This window comes from Anopheles gambiae, chromosome 2, assembly GCF_943734735.2.
Source record: "Anopheles gambiae chromosome 2, idAnoGambNW_F1_1, whole genome shotgun sequence".
Taxonomy (NCBI): domain Eukaryota; kingdom Metazoa; phylum Arthropoda; class Insecta; order Diptera; family Culicidae; genus Anopheles; species Anopheles gambiae.
The window spans coordinates 96,198,377-96,223,521 of record NC_064601.1 but is presented as its reverse complement, the minus strand read 5'-3'; the positions used below and the strand labels follow the sequence as shown (position 1 = coordinate 96,223,521).

Sequence of the window (25,145 nt, the reverse complement as noted above, 5' to 3'; positions counted from 1 at the left end):
CAAACACAAAAAAAAAAAACTGGGAAAAAGCCAGAAAGAGCCTTCTCCCGTCCCGACTAAATTCGGCAACAGTGTGCCAACGTTCCGGGGGTGTATCTGGGGCTTGGAGGTTTGTTTGAAAAAAGAGCAGGCAATGCCTTAAAAATACCATTTTAACGTGATTTTCGCGTTCGCACATGGGGTTAGTGTTGCCCAGCTTTCGGCATGATAAAGCATTGACTTGGGTGCGGAAGAATATTCCTTCCCTTCAAAACAAACAAAAAAGTTCCTAAAAACCTTTCCCCATCCATTGTTGTGTCGAAAGTTAACGGCTGTTTTGAAAATTTTATTACACAAAGCACTACGAAACGACCAAAAAAACGCGAAAAAACAAAGCAAACCCCCTGATCCAACTCGACGTATCTGTATATGTATGGTGCCGTTCAGTGTCGTACAGAAGGAGCAGGAACATTCCTTTGCGGTACTTACCTCGGTCGTGCGCTGCTTGCATTTGTCCGTGCCGGCGAATATGTTGAGCGGCTGCGGTGCCCCCGATGGGGAGTTCTTCTGCGGACACTGATCAATGTCGACGCGCCTTAAATCGATATCGATGCCAGAAGTGCCCCTGCAGGGAAGGGACGGGAAGAACGGTCAGTAAAGTGGCCAGCTGGTTGGTTCAGGCGAGTAACGGGAGCTTTATTCATTCGTTTTGGTACGTGGCTGGAGAAGGTTTTGCGAACGCTAATGAATAAATCGATTTTGATTTTGCTTTCAGTGGGTTTAGGAAGCAACTTTCTCTTTAAAAATGTGTTAAAATTTGCGTAAATTATTCAGCTAAGTAGCAAAAGATGCTTTCTACCTAATCATAAAGATGCAAATTTCTTTAAAAGTACTGAGTAATTATTGTAAGTTTTTGTGTAGCATATCGTTCGAGGAAGTACGTCATCGGCTTCCTCTTTTGTAGAACCCTCTTGCCGGACGTCCATGAAGCCATTAATTTAAATATAATCCACAACCAAATGAAGCTCGACCAGTGCTTGCCAAAATTCGAACCACTCACTGAAATCAATTATTAATGAGAAACAGGAAACATTTTCATTTCCAAAACATTTAAGCCACTGGTTGGGAGCGATCTTCGCCGAACCATTCGACTACCGTTTCTCCGGGTTTTTCCCCAGGTTCACCATCGCGAAACAACTTGCGATGTTAATCTTTCTCAACTTTTCCTACACCAGCTCTAGCTTAATCCATCAGCATCGGGGTATGGTTTTGTACTACCCTAACGAGACGCTGGATGGTTGGCAGGCGCGATTTGCAAATTGGCCAAATGACTACCCTGACAACCGCCCCTGACGACTCGACTGACGCTCGACTGTGCGACAAAACGGTCGCACAGCACCCTCAGACACGCAAGGCAACGATATCAGCAAAGGAACTGGTGTCGAAAGCCCACGCACGCCATAACAGTGGCCATAAGTCAGCGTCAGAATATCAGCCCAAAGCCACTGCCCACTGCTTGGGGGTTTCGCGTTCTGTTCACGGCCGATTGTGGAAAGTTTAATCTGATGAAAGCAAAACAATCGATAAGCGGCAGCTCGGAAGCTCCGTAATCGGATGTGACGATGTGCGGCGCGCGCGCGCGTTTTGCTGAGTGGACCTCCTTAGGGGAGGGCAGCGCAGCGAGTAATCCTATTAAGTTGTCGCTCATTGATTTTTAATTGAACATGAAATGGACCGACGTCTCGACGTGCGAGTTGCCTGTGTGTGAGTGTGTGAGTGGACGTGGGCGTTCTCGCTGTCGACGCATGCAATCGGAACGGGAAGCAGATCTCACGAGACCTTCTAATAAGTGAAAGTAATCTTTTTTTTTTTTTGTTGTCGTGTTGTTACTCTGACGGCCAATTCCGCAAGGAGTTCTCGGTTCTGGGAAAACTGTCACGGTGAAGGTGAAGCTTTTCCGGATTCCCATTCTTGTCCGGTTTCTTTTCCGCTACAGATGGCGAACTTTGCCTGCCCGCATGGACGGCTTGTTTTTGTTGTTTGGTGATCCGTTTGCGCTCAATGCTGTGTCCTACTTTTTCTTTTCTTCGAAAAAGAAGCAAACAAAAACCGAACAGACTTAGTTACCCCGATGAGATGAGAAGTACAGTTACGGAACGTCTGCAACATTATTATTGCTTGTTTTTGGAGGGGCCCGGTTTTCCTTATTTTTCCCCCACTGATTAAGGAGTTCACGGACAACTTCTTGACACCATCTCCAAGGTAACAAAGAGTCGTGGGACGAAGAGTGACTAAACTTTGCCTCCTCGGTGCTGTTGATGTTGTCGATTTTGGAGCTAAAGTTAGCGTTGGACTATTTGCGCTCGCAAGAGAGAGAGAGAGCAAGTTTCTTGCGTGAATGTTTTACCGGCCTTTTCTTCGATTTCCTTCTCGAAGCTGAACGATTTTGATGTAATTTATAACAGCACAAGGTATCGAAAGTTAAGCACCGGGCGAAGTGAAATGGACACAGGCAAATAAAGCCCGATAAGTGTGCGGGCAAGGGTGCGAAGAAACATTGTTCTACATCATAATAAAAGCTGGCACAAAGGTGTCTGGAAAGTTGGGCAGAAGATTTACCAACGCTGATAGGCTCGCCCCAAAACGCCCCATTGATCAATCGTGGAAGCTAACACAAACAAGTGGACCTATTTTCTCGCTTCTTTATTTTTACGCCCTTTCGGTGCTGCACAAAAGATTCCATCAACTGATACGCTTGTAGATGGCGAAACCGATTAATCATCACCGAGCTTCAAAGTGTGGCGTCTTTGAATTATCAAACGAAAAGAAAAAATGTTCACAATTGCAAATCAAAACCGAAAACCACTCTGGAATGGTGATGGTGGAAGGATAAGGATCTGTCGGGGTTTTTTTTCTTTTCTCCACTTTACCTAATGCTCCATTCACTCAACTATTAATTACAGTCAGATAATTAATCTCCCGAGGCACGATCGCCGTTCCCCCTTCCCCCATTACGGGACCAAAAAAAAAAACTGCAAAGATTGTGCCATCGATAAGCGCGTTGATTAATATGCCGAAAAAAGGAAATCGCTCACAGGGCCGAGACGTAGGCACACAAATCGAACGCTCGGTCGACGATCGTTCGGTCGGTCAATGGCACTGGAAACCGCATCCCAGGCAACGGCACTTCTGCTCCAAATCGCATTTGGGAAGGATTTGGGATACGGCCAATGCCTATGGAAGCTATTCCTGCTAAGCGGATTACCGCTTCCACCCACCCAGCGATGAGAAATGTGTTGCCTGCTGTTAATTATAAGAGTTGTCCCGTTACAATGGAGCGAACAAAGGAAGCTAAAACGAAACGAGGTTTGTTTGACATCGAGATTGGATCAGTAGAACAAGAAAAAACACTCCGATCAGAACGTCAGCCTGTGGTTTAGGAGGTGGACCAACCACCTGTAAGGCTGGATCCACCTTCGACAGCAGCTCCGAGTATCGATTCTGCCCACTGAGCCGATTTCGAAAAGCCGGTACAATTTTGACACCCATGCTAGAACCGTGTCGTCCCATTCAATCAATCTTTGTGGTCTAGATCCACCCATTTCCAGCGACTGCGAGCAATTGGGACGAGTATCAGACCACACCCTATTACTTCCAACTCGAACAGGTTCTAACTTAAGTGGTCTCACAAATACCTTGCCTAAGTCTACGCCACTCTGTGCGTGGAGCTTTAGGACGACAGGCACCGGGCACGATGTCTTCGCCAAAAAGTAGGCCTCTCCGACACCGATTTATTGACCACACCGAATGTGTAACGATGAGTGATTTACGGTACTTGACGGATCACGTGTCACCGAACGGGAGTGCCGTCCAAAATTCGGACATTAACGATGCTGACCGGGCGGGCAATGGGCTCAACAAGTCCGAAACACTTGGTGTGGTGTAGGTTCGCCGTCGTAGCCGTTCCCCCAAAATTACCACAATCAATTTTCACTCGTACCAAGCGCCCTCGCACTGGTAGGCTGTTGCTTTTCGAGGCGAAGCTCGAAAGTCCCTGGGTGGAGACATTTTTGTGTGGTGGTGAGACAACTTTCGTTTAGCTAAAATTTCATCATCGAACGTGCACGTTTTTTGTGTGTGTTGCTTTTGCTGTTTCGTGCTTCCTTTCGCTTTGTCAAAGCTTTCGGTCCCTCGTCTCGTCGAAAACGCTGAACGCTGATGAAGATGGAAGAGCGAAAGCTCATTCAATCAAATCCCATTACGGGTTTCTGCACGTTCGCTGTGTTGAGGTGGCGGTTTCGAGTCAGGCTAACCGCAACGTCTCCTTCCCCACCCGGAAGCTGCCAATGTCGTGCCGTGCAGCGGCATAGTCCTCTGTCAAGGGGGTTTTTCGCCCCGCTTTATTACGATCTCTTCTACACAAAGCCCCAGTTAGAGGAAGTTCTTTTTTTCTTCGCATTGAATTTCTTTGCCTAGTTTGTGTGGTGTGTGGGCTGCCCAGCTTGTCTCTAATTTCCCGCACCACCCCGCATCCACCAACCATGCTCGGCCGAGAGTGAAATGGCCTGTACCGAACAATAAACTTTGCTGTGTCCGTTGGAATCCGATTGTCTGTGAAAGGCTGCGAGTGCTGGGGGTGAGGCTGTTGCATCGCCACGCGTCCCAGTGTACCGGTGGAACCGGTGGAACATGATCCCTTTCGGGATTTTTGCGTCCAATACGTCCAGTCCGTTCAACCAATGGCAGAGAACCCCGTATCCCGTTTTTCCGTCGATGGTTTCACCCCCTTTCTCGTGCCGGGCTCAAATTGGACCCATTGGGACATTGGGCGTGAGCGTTGGTTTGGTTAGCGTGGGCGCAGCCAGCACGATGCTAAGCCTTGGCGCGCTGAAACGATTGCATACAACCATCTACAACCACACACAAACACATCCATCCATTGTGTACTGCTGGTTGTGAAGAATGAGAACAAATATTTCTGCGAAAGATGGCAAAAACATAGCGGTCGGTGCTGCGGTCTCCCGCGTCCACTAGGTTTTCCAGTTGGCAGGCTTTTTTTTGCATTATTGTGTGTCCCTGTGTGCTGTGTTTTGCTCGAGCTCGGGCTCTCCTGCTACCATTGAACCGTTGCCATTGAACAATGGCGCTTGGGACGGCGTGCTGTGCTTGTACCGAAAGGTTTTCTTTTTTTGAGGTTATGCCTCGCCCCAGTATCTGTTTCACTTCAAACGGGACGGGATCTAAAGGAAATTGAAAGCTCGGCAATTATTTGCAACCCTCAGCTCTATTAATAATGGGGATGTCGACAAGGGACTTGTACTCGCCAACACCCACAGACACACACACCCACTGACAGACATATCTCGAATCGGCACGTGTCCGAGTGGAGCGGCATGATTCAACCGTGCGCTCGCTAATCGTTTCGCTTTTTTGGGGAAAACTATTGAAAAAGCCGCTCCGATTCCGATCTCATGAGCAGATAATCGAGCGTGCAGCAGGGAAGACCGTCCTTTCCCTTGTTCTTCTGCCCGATTGAAACCGTTGATGCCATTGTCGAAACCGGTGGGGGTTATAATTATGTGGAAGGATGGCTAACCAAGCCACAGGGACAGGCCTGTTTTGTTCGGCTGGGAGAAGAATGAGTAAGAGTAAGCTTTTGTAGCCCTTGCTCTGAGCCGTGCACACATTTGCACATTTTCAGCACGTTTGCAAGGTTGGATGTGAAAACTATTATTTGGTTCGAAATTGAACCGTATCCGTAAGTGGGGTTCGTTATCGAGCGAGCTTTTGCTGTGCTATGTGTCGTGAGCTCACATCGTGGACATTTTTTTTTTCGCCGTGCGCAGGTTTAGTCCGATACAGGCATTCGATTCAAAATCAAACAGCACATCAAGCGAAATGGAAACAGACAAATGGCACCATTAATGCTCACTGGAAGGGGTGGAAAATACTGCTGATAAAGCTCGGCATACGAAATGCTAGTTAATGAAAACACGTAGCACAATAATTGAATGGCAGCCGTGGATGTAGGGGAGAGCAAAATAATACCAAAAAAAAAAACAGCAACAAGTAATTATCGTGGAAGGAAATTGGAATGTTCATCGAGCTACATTGGTTGAGGTGGATGCTAATGGAAACACGTAGCATAAATTAAATGGTACTGAGTTATTGCGAAAAAAGATACAAATAAATGGTAAAAAGGGAAGCAGCTCTGAGGATTGTTATTGTTAATGTCTTGGAACTGCTCTTCAATTATTTTTTTGCAATAAAAGATTGTCATTTTTCGGAATCGATGGTTCACTTCTACAAGTTCATCCTATTCCTTTCCCAAGCTTGTCCCTGTTTCTGTTAAGTATATTAATCTGCTTCCTTCATCCACTTTGGGCACGATTTGCAAATGGGAAGAGCATTGAAATGATAAATGCACCTAGGTACCAATGCATTGCTTTAGAAAGAAAGAAATATTGTGAGTAATGTGTGCACCGTTTGCAATTAATTTCACCGTTACCGTACCAACTGAATGGACTCAAGGAAAGAAAAAAAAAACAAACACTGACACTTACTTGAAAAAGTACGTCCCATTCTCGTAGCCGAAGAAGGGTACCGTGTACGTCAGCATCCAGATATTGCCGCCGCCACAGTCGTAGTACGGCTTTGACCATCGTCCGTCCTCGTACTTGACCGATAGGATTTCGTCCGCCTGCCGTTCGGTGTTGTTGGTGTATACGTGAAAAGCTGCGGCGTGTCCGCGGATCCGAGAAAGAGAGCGAGAGATGAAGAGAAGGAGAAACACATTTCAGGAAAATTAATATTAAATGTTGCTTGGAAAAATTGAATCGCACCAGGAAGCTATTTACGTTTACATTTTTTCTTTCTTGCTGTTGCTTATTTTGTTTGTTTGTTACTTTAATTACTTGCTCTCTCTCTCTCTCTCTTCTTGAGAGCAATCAGGCGAAAAGCAGCAGCAAAGGACTTCCGCGAAATCAAAAACCATTTTCTTGAAAGCTTTTTCCGTATTCCATCTTTGTTGTTACCTTGACGGTGGATTTTTCCCACCCATTTTTCAGTGTTTCCGTTTTACGAAGTAGTAAATAAAATGGTAAGCAAGGTAGTGAATGGGATCTTCGGAGCAGATAATGCTACCATTAATACCGTACTTAGTGATAATGATTGGCTTTGGGCGTATTACGAAGAAAGAAATAGCCATCTATTTTAGAGTTTAAAATGAAAAATAAACAAAACCACCAGTTCAAGAGAAGCGTAACCCACATCCTCGTAATGATACACACGACAACACGCACGCAATCAAACCTAATGATGTGTCATACCGATGCGCTATCAAGCATAAACTTGAAAATTCTCATCGCTATAACAAAAAAAAAGACCCTACCACTTGAAAGCAGTGGGAAGACAAAAACAAACAAAAAATGTCACACAACTCACAGTTGCCAGCGAGCAACTTTTAAATGAGAAACTTTCACTACGTCACTTTTCGCCACAGTAACGCACATCCGCACAAGCAAGCAAGCAGCCAGCGCCGCAAGCAGCACCAGTTGAAGTAGAAGTTTCTTTCCCCGAAACCGTGCCAGAACCGTCAGGCAAGTTCACAGCAAGATTTATTGCGACACTCTGGGCAAGAAACTTGAACTTTACTCGGAAGGTCGGCGCGCCGCCACCGTTGGGAAATTAATCAAACGCGAAAAGACAAGCCCTGTTTTGATACGTTTCGCTGGTGAGTTGTCGTTTTTTGGGTTCCGTTTCCAAGGGTGTTTTCTTCTAGTTTTGAACAAAAAAAAAAAAACGAAGAAATCAAACAAACTACTATTGCCTTTTTTCCGGTCGTGCCGACAGCCCTACATCGAGCTGATCGCCCCCTAGCTCCTCGGTGAGGAATTCCAGGCGAGGCACTGTTACAAACTACGGTGACACAAACCGAACTGGAGTAGCGCTTTGTGTGTGTGTGTGTGTGTGTGTGTGTGTGTGTGTGTGCGGTTGTTGTTGAAGATTGAGGATTCCCACGAACCCATTAGCCTGGGCTGGTGGTAACAAGTTATCCAATGTTGGTCAAATTTTGGTAGACTGGGGCTGGCTATCTCCTTTTGCACTCCTTCTTGCAATTTTGTTTTGCGTGACCTAATCAACCGAAAAACTCCCGCGATGATTCGGGGGACAGTTTTCAATTTTCTTCGAAATTACTCCGCACCTTGATAGTGCCGTTGCGGGGGGGGCTGTCTGACGATTGTGAGACGATTGCAAAGCCTCCAACGACGTGCGATGATTGGGGTTGACGGTTGAGCCGTTGTGTTGTCGAATTGGTTACATTGGTTTGTACGTTTTCTCATATTTTTATTCCGTCGGATAAAAATGCTGCAACACTGTGTCAAGGGTTGCTACATGTCATCGCTTCAGCAAAAGAGCTTCAAGGTGTTTTGTTTGTGTATGTGTGCACATACGCTATAATGCTTGGTTAAAGAGAGTAACTTGTACACTCACACAGTTTCCCAAAGTTTTCGCCTAATTTCCCAGGAACTTCAAACCCACATCACAGACAATTGGTCTATTTTAGTCTGGTTGCGGGTACACTGGAGTTCCAGGGATTATTAAATCACTTTAAAACAAATCCCCCTACAACCACATGAAGACAGGAGCGAAATTGTGTGTGCGTGTGTGTGTGTAATTGTGTAGCGTCTTAATATTTCCTAGAAATGCCTAACAGGAAAATGATAAGTAAGTAGACAAATTTTGCATGTTTCCTTCCCGGAACAGGCTTCTAATGCGCCCAATTCTCAGTAACGTATGGATACTGAGGATATACAGATATGGTTGATTGAGCTTTGCGCTACACACGCATGACAATTTCCGGTTCGCCGGCGGGGCACTGTAATCTCTGTAGCCGCATTACCAGTGCTTGCGGTTTTTCGCCCGCTGTCGATCGCTGTGCTCGTTGCGCTCGTTGACATTTTAACAGAACATCATAATCACTGTACCGGCGTTGGTGTATAAAGCGCGCTTAATTCCCGTCAGTAGATTTTTAATCACATGTACATAAATACACACACACACACACACACACACACACACACACACACACACACAGACTCATGCAGACACACGTAACTCCCGCTTAGTTGCTGTACGTGGTGCTCCGTTTTTTTTGCTGCTGTCGCTGAACATTATGCTAAACATTACCACCCATGTCAACACCAGAGGCAGATTCATTTTCTTCATAACGCGAGGACATGACATGGAGGGAATAAAAAAACAGATCCAACACAGAAACTGGGTTTTTCTCTTTTTGGTTTCAGTTGGTACGCGTTTTTGTGTATTCATTTCTGTTGCGTTCATCCTCATAATGATGTGAAGCTTGTACAAACACAAGGCATACGTTTCCAAAGGGTTCTGTTACTGATTTATTAGTTTGAGATTAATAGTATCCATCTATAATGTTTTCAAAAGTACTTAAACCTTGTTATAAAATTGTCTTTGTATTTTTCACAAAATTTTTTGTAAATGCTATTCTATTCCAAAAGTAACGAACCACAAGTTTTATCAATTTAATTTAATTGGCCATTGTAAGGAACAACATTTTCGCTGCAAAGTCATAAACTTTGACAGTGTAAAGTAAGTCCCGAGAAATTCTACATTGATGATAAAGGTTTATGCTTGCCTTCATCTCTAGCAAGTACGGTGGTAAAAATGTCAAAAAATACGATACAACAGCCAAGGGAAGGACCTTGTTTGCCTGAGCGGAATTTGAGAGGCGGTGCTCATCAACGATGAAGTTAACTTGCTGTTTGCTCCTTCTCGGGTTTTGCTCGGCCCACCGTCGTCTGCGCAGGAGTGCGCACAGTCCCGCAGGCCAACACTGTTCCAACGATGACGGACTCCCATCGAACCTGATCGCTTTGGCTCACTTATCCGGCCTCCGCTTTCGCTTGCCGAATTTTTGCTTTGGTGCGTTCCGGGAAGAGAGCCCACCACTGGATTGTAAGGCGGCTTAAGGATACAACGCTTGCTAAAGGGAAGTGTATGGTTGAAATTTTTGCTAACCCCCGTGTGCTCTTGTCGGTCGGAGGGTAGTGGACCGCTGCCGCTGACAACGGCGACACTGTGTTGATAGTGATGTTGACAGTGTTTGAAGGCTTGGGAAAAATATGTTTGCTGTCAATGTGGAGCAGGATGGGGATCGGGCGAGAGAGGGGTGAAAAGATTCGGTGCTGAATCTGAACCATGCTATCAATGCGGAATATGGTGCCGCCTAACCCTAAGCATGCCTCCGAACACGCGCGCGTTATCACCGAAGTGAGTTGTAATAATCATCTCCAGCGTGTGTGCGTGTGTGTGGTTTGTGTGCTCACCAGGAGAGGGGAAAGAGTGACATGATGAGACGTTTACCATTATATCGTGACTGTGTGTGTGTGTGTAAGGATTGGTCTGAGTTCAGGACATTACAGCTTAAAGAGCCAGATGAAACATCGACGTCGTCCCGGATCAAGGAGGAAGATAATGGGAGCTTTTTTCCACCAACATGTACACCATCAGTGTTGGTAGAATTTTTGATCAAAATCAAGTGTGTGTGTGTGTGCTTTAGGGGAAAGCGGAAGCGGGGGAAAAGACCTATATGGTCGGATTTAGGAAGTATAGGATTTCATGCGCTCATCTCGTCTAATGATGCATTTTGCCACTTTGCTTGTGAGACGTCGCCTGGCTTATCTACTCATATTACGCACACCGCCTTCACCGGCACTGGAAAGAGTGGAACATTATTTGTTACGTTTATTGTACACTCTCACATGGAAAGACAACACGCTAGCAATGACTTTGTAACGATGAATTTGAGATACAATTACAAGACCCTATTGCTATTTGAAGGAGTTTTGCACTTGAACGTAACAAACACACAGCATTTTCCCAAAGCAAACTTGAACCTCAACTTTTGATTGTTGTTTCAAAAACAACTTGATATGCGAAAATACACACACCCACATTGTGCTGACTGCTGACGTCTGCAAATGACGCGGCAACAATTACTTTCCCACCATGGGCCCCATGTTTAGCGGCGGGCGAAAAAAAAACAGGCGATGGGCAAATTTTGTGGACAGCAAAAGTTTGCTTTTTGAAAGAACAATTTCACATTCACCGTTACGAGAAAGAAAAAAAGTTCTGCCCCCACCGGAGCAGCAGCGGCAGCAACAATAGCAGCGGCGGGCTCAAGTTTTGCAACAGTGGCAAGGGTCATTCTGATTTTGTTCTCTTTCTCGATTGGTTCAATATTGCAGAAAAATGGCAACTACACCAAAAAAAAAAACAGCTGTCAATATTGGAGCGTCTTTTACCTTGCCGCCGAGGGTGCTATTGTGGTGCGCTTCGGACGGGGGGTGTGTGATTGCACACACCCGAAACTCGTCGCGTTTTTCTTTTAGTTTTGGCTTATATCGGCCGATGTGTATGCCGGTGCTAAAATGAAACCAATTTCGTACCATGAACAAGCCAATGAAATTGGTACACGTGTCCAATTGTCGACCCCCGGGAGCACAGTTTGGATAATGATCAAACACGGGCGTGACAATTCTACGAAGGCAGTGGCCACTCCCTACTTGGGTTGCATCATTACTGGCATCGAGTGGGACAAACGCGAGGCAGGGTAGAATGCATAACTATACCACTTTTCTGAAAGCTAATCGAAAGCTTCCGAAAAGGCGAAAGGTTATGGTTAAGGGTTTTTTTTTCGTGGAAATTTTTAATTCTATCTTCTTTCCTTACCGAACAACCTTGCGGTGTTGTTCACAGTTTTGCCGAGTACAACGCCACATTCGACAGTGACAAAACTTTGCCCTTCTTTGCCAAACCGGGGGAATTAATATCAATGGAAGCTTATTAGAGCGCGACTAATTGTCTGCCAACGTGCCTTATGTTTTTTTTTTGGCAGTGCCCCAGTATCTCCCTCTCCATGTGCGTTTCCGTGTAATGGGGCTCCCCAAAAACATGGGCTCCACGTGACGTTGGTGCAATTAATTATTTAAATCGCTTTACCAGCGCAAGAGTGAAATATGCTCCAGGGCTAGAAGGCGGCAGGCATCTTCTAGCAGCTAATCAGAGGAATTAGCACGGCACAGAAACTCTCTCTGTCTCCTGCTGTACCACCCCAGCATGAGCGGGCGCCTTGATTTGTCAGCTGACAGTCAATGACGTGGCAGGCTTATCTGTTTGTTTGCAGCCCTGCGAGAAGGCATGAATGAGAAACATTTAAGAAACATCTCGCCACGTAACGTGAAAGATTTCGGTGGAAGAAACGTGCAACTTCCGGCGCTACGAGGAGCACACGCAAAAGGGAAATGTAATTATGGCACGGCTTGAGCGACGGGTGAGGTAGCAAACGCTCTCAAAAGAGGCATTAGTTCAATTAGCACAACCGTATGCTGTCATACCGTCCTGTGAGGAGCAGGAAAGAGTTTTGAGTGCGACACAAAATGGATAAAATACGAACGCTGTGCTTCTGGCACGCGATATTGCTGCAAAGTCGGCCTGTAGCATAACATTCCTATACCTAGCCCTGGGAACCAAAAGGAACCAACAGCAACTCTTGGAAACAGCACTGAAACCACACGAAATAACATCCTGAGGGTATAGTTTTTAGCTACACAAAAAAGGGGGGATTAAAGCATACAACTCACAAAAATTCCGCAAAGAAAACTTACAGCTCACGTAGTGAAATCTGCGATGCGGAAAAACTTCGTGTCGTGCCCCCAAGGTAGGGAGTCTATGCATGTTTTGTTTCTCCGAAAAATCCTATCCCTTCTCAGAGCAAAAAAGGACTCTTAAATCGCTACCGTTTGGAAAACCCGGAAAACCCCGTATTATGACGCGCGTTCGTATTGAATATTTTATCTCTATGCGCCTCCCTGGTTCCCTTCCCAGTTTCCCGTTTATGGGCGATTTTGTTACTGCGGTAAAACATTCGATCGCACAGGAGCGATAAATCCGGCCAAATGCTGGGGTTTTGGGCCGGCGGGGAAGATAATTTTATGTCTATCGGGATTTTACGGGTAGAATTCAAATGTTAAACGGTGCTGGGAGCGTATGGTTCATGTCTTAGTTCGGGGGGCACGGTGGGTAAACTGAAGAAGACCATACGGTCACGAAAACTGCATTGCACTTCCGGGTGGTGCGGTTTGATATTGGGTCGAAAGGGAGCCAAAGTAAGCACGGGTGAAGGTTAAGGACACAAGAGTCTGAACGGCACTCGGTGCAAGAGGTGCAAGAAGTTGAAGCTTTCAACGTTTCCAGCTTTAAATTGGTGTAAATAGCCGTTGCAGTACAGTGTCAGCCTATCGAAATTGGGCTCTCTGGATAGGTTTGAGGAATTTTGAGATTTTCCGTAGCTCTCCAAGCAGGTTATACTGGGTTACACTGGGAACAAGCAATGCAACTGTTATTATTTTGATGATGATTTTTTTCTTCTACAAGCATAGGAATAGGTAATGAAATATCTTCCGAAAATACTTGTAAAATAACCAGTAAAATAAGCGGAAACGGTTCAAAAGCAGACGGTTCACAGAATGACCGCGCAGATGCAGATCGATGGGCGTCGAGGTGTTGTTCTCAGAACGCTGACAGCTTTCCATGAATAAAATATTTATCAAAATAGAAGTAGCTTATTATTTCGCATAGCATGTTGCGGAATATTTATGGCGAAATTAAGTCAAAAGCTTCAGATAAGTCAAGTAGCAGACAAGAAATTACCGACGGAAAGCTATAAGCATTTTGAGCTGAGCAACAAAGACATGAGCAATGCAAAGTTTTGAGAGAGTTTTGTTCAAAGCTTAAATCTAATCAATAATAAGGTTTTTACGCTCTTTTTGGCACTTATCATGGAAATACAAAAAAAAAGAAGCTACTTCTAAGAAGATTCCCTTAAATTGATGTTGTATTTGTACTTCCACGTCCCGCTTTTGCTACTAAAAGCCCAATTTACGTCACTGTTCAAAACAAAGGCCGATACAAACTGAAAACCCTCCAGGCTTCGGACACGACGACTATCCATCGCCAAACAAAGAGCGTCCCTCGAGAGAGAAAGAGAGAGAGAATCAATGTGCGAGTCACAGCAATTGTTTTGCAGTGAACAACATGCCACACGAAATTGATAAAAGCAGCGCACGCCCCCGAAGAATAGTTAATAGATTCCGCAAAATGATTGATGGTAGCGGACGGAGGATTCCTCCTCGTGAATATTCATTCACACAAATCAGTCTTTGGGGCCGACGTATTCGATCACGTTCGACCCGGTCTCGCTACCCTGTGTGTGTGTGTGTATGTTTTTTTGTGTGTTTTTGCTACATCCACACCCAGCCCAGATTGATTCCCCGTGACGCAAATAGGGCTGGAAAAGTTTTATGGAAAACAAAAACATCCAACAAACGGGTCGTGTTGGGAGAGTTTGTAACAGCGCAAAAAAAACGAGGGGCCTAGTGCCTTTCAAGTGCCGCTACCCGCTCGGTGGGAGGATGAGCAAGTGAACAGCACATCAGTGGCATCATCCAATTTACTGCTCCACTTGTCCTCCAGGAAACCAACCAAAAAAAAAAAAAACCCCGGGAAGAATCGACAACGGATTCAGGCACGCAATGTAAGGCGGGCACAAAAAAAAGCATGGCCACTTACAAAACTCTTGTACAGCACTGTTGGGCGCCAAAAACGGAAGACGTTGCAAAAGCACCCACTTCTCAGCATCAACATCGTCATCTTCGGCATGCCTTCTTAAGCGGACTGCCACTCCCCCCCCCTCCCCCAATCGAGTGCCTTTTTCAACCATAATGAGTTAATGGGAAGCTTAGTGGAGCTTTTGAGGTTTTTGGACCACACTTAGGAGCAGTGGGGGGGGGGTGGCGGGTGTGTGGCTCGTTTTTTTTTGTTGCTTCCCACTTTTCTAACAGCTTCTTACGTGCCTGAAACGTTATCCAGGGGGGCGATAGTCCGGGAGCAGAGGGACAAACCATTCACTATCCTTCCTCCTTGGTTGGCTGATACCCGGCCGGTTATAATCAATTTCAAGCTGACTTGCGGTTTTATGGTCAGCATCGTGTTGAGCCTTTTTGCGCTTGAAGTGGATACGGCGAATATAATTTAGAGTGAAAGTCAGAAGAGGTTTTGACGATGCGGGATGGCACACCAAGCACAAAACCTCCCTGTAGTGGAGCGCTTGGGGAAGTGGGTTCCCTCCTTTTTATGCATTCATTATGCTGTAGCAATCCTTCAACGGTGCACCATCATCATGTTGGATGGCAAATTAAAAAAAAAAAGATATTTTATCAAAAAGTAGAAATTCATCGAACACTGCCCCGAAAGGGAGCGCGATTGTAAAAAAAAGCTAACGCCAAGATCTTTAACTAAAAAGCAGCGCAAAAAAAGAAACAATTTTCCAGGAAAGCTTCCCGCCCAACGGAAATGGTCACTTGTTAGACAGCAGATTAGAACGTTTAGCGCTGATTGACAATGAAAAGCGATTTCCACCCGCCTGCCGTTGTGTTAGGGGGTGTTACTTGATGGAAGAAGTGAAAAGCACGAACCAGTGTCGTGTTTCCTCGAGCGTACTAGATGAGTCGAAGGCAACAGTGATAAAAAAAATGAATAAGAACCACGCAAGGCAGAGGCGAAAAAAGCCTCTTTTAATTAATCACCCCATCCTTGCACGGCTTACGCGCTGCTGCTTAATTAGTCTAAACTGTCTTTATCGGCTTGTTGAAAGCTGGGTAGCAGCAACGACATAAAAAACCCTGTAGAAAGGCCTTCTGATTGATTCACAAACAAGTGTCATTATCAAGAAAGTGCGGCCAGAGCGGGGATGCTTCAGATAAACGTGCTGACTCAGTGCCGCTACACTCTTGTGAAGATTCATTCGCGGAACACGGAAGCACTGGCTAAAAGCGGTAAAAGAGGCCATGTTCCATGTTTTTTTTTGTTCGCCTTCTCTCGTTTATTGCACGTTTGCTGCATAGTGAAGGTAAGGTGCACCTTCTAGTGCCTTCTTTTGCTCCGGCTTTACATTAAACGTTATTACTTGTGCAATGTAACGCACTGTCACTTGCAGTAAGTGTGGTGTAGTTTATCTGTTTAAAGAGGAAAAAAATCCTCCCAGTGTGCTCTTGAGCATGAAAAGAGTCCGAGAGAGAGGCCCTGGTTTGAGTCAGTCTTTCAAGCCAAGGCCCAGAAGCATACCGTTGCAACACGGACGCGGAAACATCGTACCAAAGACATGTCAAACCAAGAACTTGCGCGAGTGGCAGCTCAAAGGGAGAACAAAAACGAGTTGGTTTTCTCTAGAAAAGAGCGTTTTACTTCTGTGTGTGTGCTCGATGTCGATGTGTGCTTTAAAAGTACTTCGCTTATTAGATTTTGCGCTCGTGAACGGAAACCGGCATGACGGGCGGGTACGACGATCGATACTGAGGGGTACGTTTGCCGGTGCAATGGAAAGTAAACAGACGTGCGTCGAATGCAGCCGGTTGGCTTTCGTTGTTATCTTTACATATATTGCGTATATTTGCACATCCGGCATCCGGACGAGGGTTTGCCGCACTGTATGAGACATCGTTCCATTTCGCTTGTTCCGTGTCAGTCCCATTGTCAGTGTATATTTAGGATTGTTTTGATTGGAATAAAATGTAAGAAAAAGAAATGTGCAATCACGATGGTCTCGCGTGTATTAAACGAGTTTAGTTAAGTTGCAAGAATGAATTAGATTTATTTGGAGTGATTTTTTACCCTGTTTTTTGACACGGTTCAAGACGTCTCTGAAATAGTCAAGAAACAGTAAAAGCCCAACGGGACACAACTTGCGAGCGCATGCAGATAGGACCGGTTTGCGGCCTTGGCAACTTGAACCGATCTGTCTAGCTTTACTTAACAATAGGGAAAACTTTACGTCTGCAACGTCTGTGTCCCTCTCTTTGGGGGGGCCCCCAAGTCCCAAGTTGCAATCGTGCGCATTCGTAACAGATCTTTGTAACTCTTTTTTTTTTTTTGCTTTTGCTCCACCATCAACCACACTGAGCGTACCAGCAGTTGGTGCAAACCATCAAACCAGAACGGTTGGAATAAGTTTGTGCAGAGTTTTGAAATTGAATAAAGCACAAGATGATGGACGAGAAAAATGAGCTGCCGCAAACAAAGGAGCCTGGGGCCCGAGGCTACTCAAACAACTCAAACCGCAAAAGTAAGCACCGCCAGCTTTAACAGCAGCACTAGCGTCTTGCCGTACTGCTGAAAAGCCGCAAACAATGGACAGCCGTGCGAAGGTAGTGGTTCAGGAAGCACTCAAGCGCAGCTTGAAACCTGGGACTTCCTCCGTCAAGTCCCAAATAAGCCCACCGACATTTCCCGCCGAACGTGGTACCACCGGTGCATCCACCAGGTTGGTCATAAAGTCAGCCAGTCATCTCCTCCACAACGAACACTGCGAGCACAATAACACGAACAACCTTGCTATACTTACATTTAATGTACTGCTCGTTGCGCGCGATGACCTTCTCGGCGTTTTTCCGCGCCAGAAAGAACCATTCCGAGGTGTTGCCCAAGTAGTGGTACTCGAGCGCCAGATCCTTCACGAGCGAGGCGCCCTGGTCCGGGGGCGGCAGCCGGTAGGCGAACGGGCAGAACAGGCCCCGCTTGGCCGGATGCTGGTTCCAGTCGAAGCAGTTTCCGCCGGCAAAAATGTCATCGTCAAACTCCACCATCGACAGGACGGACGCGTGCAACAGGTGCTCGGACGCCTGGACGTCCGCGGACGAGAACTTGAAGATTCTGGGACAGCGCGACGGGCAAGCGGGTCCGATATCCGATGTGTGTGTGTGTGCATGGAAAGAGAGTGCATGGAAAGAAGGAGAGAATGTTAGCGGTGGTGTGCAAAGAACATCTAATTAACTTTTGTGTCAGTCGTGTGCGTTTGTACCGAGCTTTCGGTTTTACTGTCATCCCCGTGATCCAGTAAGCTACTTAATCGCTTAGAACTGCGCTAGAAAGTTCCGACATAACTAGAGACACACACACAACAAAAAAAAAATGGTGAAGTTAAAGCAAAGTCGACGGAGCCTGCCTGATGACAGCTCGTAAACGTTTTATCTAGCAGCTTATCGTTTGCTAGGAGGATGGGTCTTTATTATTATTTTTCTGTTCTTTTTTTTTGGTCGACAAACTCACTTCCAGACAAGGTTAAAAGCTTTCCAATGGTTGAAGTTTGCTGATAAAGATAAACTGTCCGGTGCCGCTCGGACGCAAATAATGTGCGCGGCAAACAAGTTGAAATGACAGCACCCGGGGGTGCGTAACCTTCGTCGTGGCAGGTCTCCGCTTTGTTCGTGTTGTTTTAATGCGTTGTTGAAAACCATTACACTACTAGAGCATTAAATTGAAGTGTCAAAATTCTTGCGGTAATCAACCAATTGAAATTAATCCGATCAATAACTATAAATCCTTTAATAGATGCTCCACGGAACGATCTCTTGTTACAAGTAATGGTATAAGCAAATCATATAAATGTTTAAAGCAGCTCAAGAAAACGATATAATAATCCCAAAATTCTGCTAATCATCATCCTGGATAAAGTGTTAGACAAATTATGTAACAACAGCAGTTTGAAAAGGACTAAAGAACATGAAGTCGCTGCCTTGCGGAAATTAAAAAAATTGAAATGTTGAAAGAAGTGTCATTATGTTTTAATCACCCTCATAATGACTGGAGGAAAAGTTTAAGGCCCGTCTGAAGAACACATCCTTCAGATTGAAATATTTCTCACATTATGAGACCACACACAAATCAAGCACCCAAAAACAAAAAAAAGAAAGAAAACCTCTCCAAGATATCGCACACAACAACGATGCCACCTGAACCCCTCAACCCACTTCCCGCAAGGTGTCTGGTCGGACGGATAATGGGGCCCTCATCTTCAAATCAAGACAAATTGACAAATATTTCACCACAAAACTGCCCACCCCAGAGTGTGCGGGTTCACCGTGTCCCGGCCCAATCCCTCGGAAAGTTGGCCCAAAATTGGACGAAATGTGCTGTGTAATACATTTTCGCCACTCGTTTTTTGTTTTTCTTTCCTTTCGACCATCCCCCCTTATGGAAACCACAAAACCTCAACCCGGCATGGGGTCCGGCTATCGCTCGAAAGTAATGTACCGCCATCGAAACTTTATCCTTCAGTGGTGATGGTGACTTTCTGTGCGCCAAACCAAGCTGCGCCGAGGGTGCCTAAAAACACACCACGCTGGAAAGAACGCTGGCAGGCTGTCCGGATGGGATGTTGGTCCATCAATCGGGAAAAAAGGCTCCGGGTAAGTCCGTCGTTGCCCGATGGGCCCAACCTATTCATTATGCCGCAAGCAGCAGAAAAGCTGAAGCAAAGACGATGCTTTGAAGCATCCATTCCCACCTCCCTCCCATCGCCCAAGGTCCATCTCGATATGACGCGCGCGCGTACCTTTTCTCGCCTCCAGTTTCTTCGATAGCCATCTTCGATGATTGATTACCGTATACTTAGCGAATCAATTTGCAACACTCGGGGCGTTTAATCACTCTGGCTCCAGCTACCCATGGAGCCAATCCCATGGAAAGGGAGGCTTCCTTTCTCTCAAAATTTCACCTCTCCCATCCCATTGAAATCGTAGCTGCCTGGAGAGGGAAAATTAGCCCAAACCCATTAGTGCAGCGTTGACAGAGAGCGTAGGGAAGAAAAAGGTGTTTTTACCCAGCCACAGCATGATGCCAGCACAGCGGTCTGCCGGGAGATGGGATCCTTTTTCGCTCGGTCAAACAACACGTGACACAATGAATTGGCCAACGACGGAAGGGTATCAAATTCTTCCCACACACACAATGACTACAACGACCATGTGTCACCATGAGGGGTAGCAGCTTAGTAAATTCTTCTCCGAATTCGTCCCCCCGGGTTCGTGTCGTCAAATGTCAAACGCTGATGCTGTGCCGGTGAAGGGGACGGTGCTCAAAACAATGGCGCTACGCCAGGCACAAAGCGAACAGTGGAAAAGCGTTGAATTCTTCATTAGCAATCCGATTAATTCCACATTTTCAGCGGGTTTGGGGCGAAGCAGAAGCAGAGAAGTTTGAGGCTTTGCGGCTTTGGGGTATTCGCTCCTTAGGGGAGAGGAGGATAAAAGCTTTTATTTGGAGTGCTCTTTTTCACTGCTCCCGTTGAACAGTGTAGTTCACATTGTGACCAAGGCATGAAAGGGACTCAATAAACAAAGTGTGAACTAGTGATGGGAAAGATGAAGTTTTGCTCTAGATCCGACTAGCTCAGTATTTTTTTGTCGATTCCAGAATCCAGTCTCAGAAATCGTTTCCAGATAGCAGGTTCGGAATCAGTTACCAGAATTTGAGCCGGAATTTTGATATCTGCATGAGTATAGGGTCCTACGGTTTGGGTCCTATGCAGCTACAATTGTCTCGATAGCCGCCCTACCAAAAGCAAGAACCCAAATTTACGATTGTGGGACTGATTCCGGGACTGATTTCGTTTTAAAAACTTTGAATTTCAAATTCAAGAACTGATTCGGTTTTCGGAGCCAATTCTTTTTCCAATTTCTGAGCTTATTGCGATTTCCGGGCTAATTGCGATTCTGCAGCAGATTCTGGCTCCGGAGCCGATTCCGGAGTTCACTTTCACAGTTGGCTTCGGAATTGGCTCCTGAATCGATTCCAAAATAGGAGTCTACTCAGGAATCTGCTCCGGAATTGGAATCGAGTCCAGAATCGGATCTAGCTCCGGAATCGATTATGATAAAATATCAGGATCCGGGCAGTTACGATTCCGAGCTCTCACCACTAGTGTAAATCACATAACAACTAACGGCATTCGCTAAATTTCAGCAAACCCCCACACTTCAATGTGTAGGCAATGAAAGCTAGAACCTCGGGTATCCTCGGGGCTTGGCTAGCGGCTTTAATGTGCCCTGCTTCGATAGTACCATTCATTTGGCGAGAAAAGGTCAGCTGGAAAATGCATCAGGGGTGCGTAGGCAAAAGGTCAGTATGATTACCATAGAGGTCCATAGATTATCTAAATAGCAGCAGACGGACAGTGTAAATTACCTACTAGTATCGCTCCCCACACTCCATAGTTTTGGACCGTTTTTGTGTGTATCAAAAGCCAACCACAGGCCCAAAGCCTTTTCAGCATGGCCCACTACAATGTACGCTAAAACTTTCATTGATTTGTTTGCACGTGTATCCCCCGTAACATGATAATGCCGGACCATTGTTATCTTACTCTCCCTCCCTCTCTCTCTCTCTCTCTCTCTCTCTCTCTCTCTCTCTCTTTCTACCATGGGAATAAATCATTGCACTGGGTTGCACAAGCTGGTCCCCGGTGCGGTTAGTGCAGCCGTGGATTGTAAACTCGTTATGATTTAATTCAAATAACCTTCTTTAAACATTCGCTCGCTCGGTGCGGAGGTTAAAGCTCTTGCACCGTTGCTGTTGTGCTGGACCCCTTGTACAATCGGGGGCTGTACGATACATTACTCCTCGCCCATTGTGTGCCAACAGTGGACGAGCGTAATACACACACACAGACTAGTACACTCATGAGCATGCATGAAGAATGGCCATGGAAAAATGGAGCAATGGTTCGACTGCACTTCCATTCTCCCGTTAGAATAGGGCTTTTCAACATGGGGGGCAGCAAGGTTCTAGCTGGTGCGATGTGGAAGCTACCCAGCCGCACTTCCCACTTTGTAACATTGCTGCTGCTGCTGCTGTAAGCTGTTTTGTTGATATTATGATCTGGTCCTTAGTTTTCGCTAAAACTCCACAGGGAGTCAGACTCTGACGTTGGCTTCGTTAATGCGAAAGCGCACGACGATGATGCTGATGATGATGCTGATGTCCTACTCAGCTCGAGCACAGAGACGAACTTGTCGAGTGTATGGTTCATACACACAGAAGTGCTACAACAAAAAAAAAACTGGAATTGTCATGAATGGAGATCATTCTTATCGCATGGAATTGAAGCTGAACAGAGCCCGTCCCGTGCGGTCCGGCGTGCTTATTATTTCAAGTGCTTCCTGGTGCTTGGGCGAATTCTGTGAATAAAAAGCAAAACCCCAGCGTAGGATGTGTACACGCATGTGAGCTCCGCAACGTTTCGCTACCAATGGGGTACCGTTGTGCTATGGAACAAAGCCGGAAGTCAAGGGGACACAAAACTTACTCGCTCGATTCTTTCTCCTTTTTGTGTGTGTTGTTTGGGTTGGGTTTTGTGGTTTGTGACATTGTGGTTTGTGCACGTGGAGAGGTCATGCAACCCCTTTCTCTGCGCTAGTGGTACCAGTTTTGCTCATTTAATGCTGCGCAATTGTGTGCGCGAATGTGAATGCTTTCGTGCATGAAAAAGGGGCTCACTTGAACTGGACTGAAAGCAAATTGAAACTTTTGCATGGGAACAGTGAACCGGTTAAGGTGTAATTCCACAAATGAATACTTAAGGTACAGTACCAAGTCAAGCACTTTTTGAGCTCCAAACAAGCTCAAGAAAAATGTGTTTAATTGAGATATTTCTTACCAATGATTGAATTGCAACAAAGCCAATCGTGATCAATTACCATTTCACGCACAAACACATTTCACCTATCACATACTATAAATCTCCTCACTCGTGCCAATTTGAGCTCAATCATGCCCATTAACATGCATGTAAGTCACGGCATTATGCGAACCGATACTGCTTTACATATCGTTTTAAATATAAAGACATAGGCCACGCAACACTAGACGCAATTTGTATTTCAATTAAATCGCTCCATGCTACCTCACGGCCCCTATTGGCATCCAGGATCCACACCTGGGCCGAACGATCCCTTCCCATCCGAGCCACTTCAACCCTCGGGGGCGTGTGGTTTTGATCCTTCCGCTACAGAGCATGAGTCAGGAAGATTCAAGCATGCTGCATGGTTACGTTCCAACAAGTACGTTCATACACGCACACACCTACGCAGACAAACAAAACTAACGCAACTAACCTTTTCCCAGCAAAACAAAACCATCCACTTGCCACCTGCTCGCCGGAAGATCGGTGAGCTGTTCTTGGGCAAACACACCGACGAACGTTTTTGCGTGGTAACGCATGAGGTGGCCATCATTCATTGCCCGGAACCAATTTAGCTTCCCCGATAGGCTCGAGTGGCTCGATTGACTGCTTCGCAATTCAAACAAAACGGTACTACTGCTACTCTTTCCCACCTTCCTCCTCCTTCAGATTGTCAGACCGTTCTTCTTGCACACTCATCGGGCATCTACAGAGGCATCTGCCGTGCCAGAGAACACGAAATCCAATCATCGATACCGACAAGCATTTTATGTGTGCCGTTTGCAATGGGGAGGGAAGAAGAAGTTGATGGGAGTATGCGTGCGCGCCGATCACAGGAACCCGGAAGGGAAGCAAACAACACACTTCGGCCCCGGCCGGATCGGGTCGGGTCGGAGAGAATCCGAAATTAATTAATGGAAGCACTCACAACCAATTAACGTCAGGTGGAATAGCAATTTGCCCGTTTTCTTAAACCGAATGCGGCAGCACTTCGCTCATTAGGCGAGCTTTCGAGGCAGCAGGAGCTTCGAGCTTTGGGAAGAGAAATCGATGTCATTGTGTTGTCGATCTGTGTGCGTGTGTAAGTTCACCCGTTCAATCCCGAACAAGAAAAAACACACGAGAGCAACAAATGCAGAACACCACCAAGCCACCAGAAGGACGTTTCTTCCAACAGTCGGCATCGCACTTTCACCGATGCTGTACCCTCTGTGCTGTGACTTGATTTTCTCCCATTGCTCTCAAGTGTGCCGTGCTGAGCCGATCGATCTTCCTGGCACTGCCAGCAAGTATATATTCGTCCCAGTAAGCTGTGCTGCGCTCGAGACAGCGGCAAAGCCTGCTCAAGATCAATTCTTTGCAACACTTCATTGATGGTTCGCGATACGGTTCAGCGGAGCGTGCGAACGGCAACCACGGCATGGAAGAAATCAATGGCGTATACCGGGGCTCGGTTCGCTTTTCTGTCACGTCTTTCCGCTCCCACCTCCCCCGCACCCACTCAGACCAGATTAAACGGCACTTGACTTTGGGTGCAAACTGGGAGGGGAGGAGAAGGAAACCGAGTAACGGCAGTTCCAGGTCTATTCTCCTAGCAAGGCTGAAAGGAGGACGTACACGTCTTATGCCTTTATTTGCTGGCAATGCTTGAACGGTTTGCCAATGGAGTGTGTTTCTGTTCCACTTGCCACGGGTAGTGAGTTGGCACTTTGTTTTCGGGTGTTCTGTGGGCAGGGGTAGGGTGTCTTGCTTGATACGCTGCCACATAATGGTGCCGTGCCACACGCGGGATACGCGGGGACGGATGCGCAAGACGGCCACAGCGCTGGGGCGGGTGAGACCACGACAAGTGTGATCGAATGTGACGTATTAGAAGCACGGGCGTACAATCGAATTTCATCCATCTCCGTTAATAAGGTGCGTGTGCGAAACAAGGGCTTGCCCAGGAACCGGGTGGGCAAACCGCACACGCATAGGGGGGGGGGGGGGGGGGGTGGCGGATTTTGCGGGGAAAACTGAATTATTTCTTCTTAGCATTTTTCTTCCCCCGAAGCTACAGGTAGGAAGAAGCACTTAAGAAACGGGGCTATTATTTCAGAAGTAAGCTGGTTATGGTTATGGGTGGAAAGGCGAATTAAGTGTTCCACCATCGTCTAGAGCTGAAAGTATGTAGGATGTGAGCTATTAAAGGATATCCATAAATTACGTAACGCTTATGTGTAGTGAGAATTACATTGCAAAGATTTTTAGATCATAAAACAAAAATATAAGTAAAATAACAACGATAAAAGAGAACAGGTCAACGCGTATGAAATATTTTTTGTGTTTAGCTAAGATCTGTTGCAATGGAGGGAATAAGGATTGAATCACTTTTTTTTAACTCGTTTTCAAATAATTATTTGTTATTTGTTATTTATTTATTAAAATTCAACGGACCGCAAGTGGCCCACTTGAAGCGAATTCATTTACATTCATTCATTATAACATAGTCACATTTCGGTCATTCATTTGTCACGCTTAGTCTTAAGTAACATAATTAACATGTAAAAGGTCGCACGAC

General features: G+C 46.0%; 1 protein-coding gene across 4 annotated transcripts in view; it reads right to left on the bottom strand.

The window, feature by feature from the left end:
• Positions 1 to 25,145, bottom strand: part of LOC1276821 (uncharacterized) — a 115,511-nt gene that overhangs the window by 30,507 nt on the left and 59,859 nt on the right. For all 4 annotated transcript variants that reach the window (XM_061644353.1, XM_061644352.1, XM_061644351.1 and 1 more), the window contains 3 exons: positions 17,471 to 17,778; positions 6,543 to 6,714; positions 469 to 604 (listed from right to left, as the gene is read on the bottom strand). In XM_061644353.1, the coding sequence (XP_061500337.1) occupies positions 469 to 604; positions 6,543 to 6,714; positions 17,471 to 17,778 (616 nt within the window). The remainder of the gene's footprint in view (positions 1 to 468; positions 605 to 6,542; positions 6,715 to 17,470; positions 17,779 to 25,145) is intronic.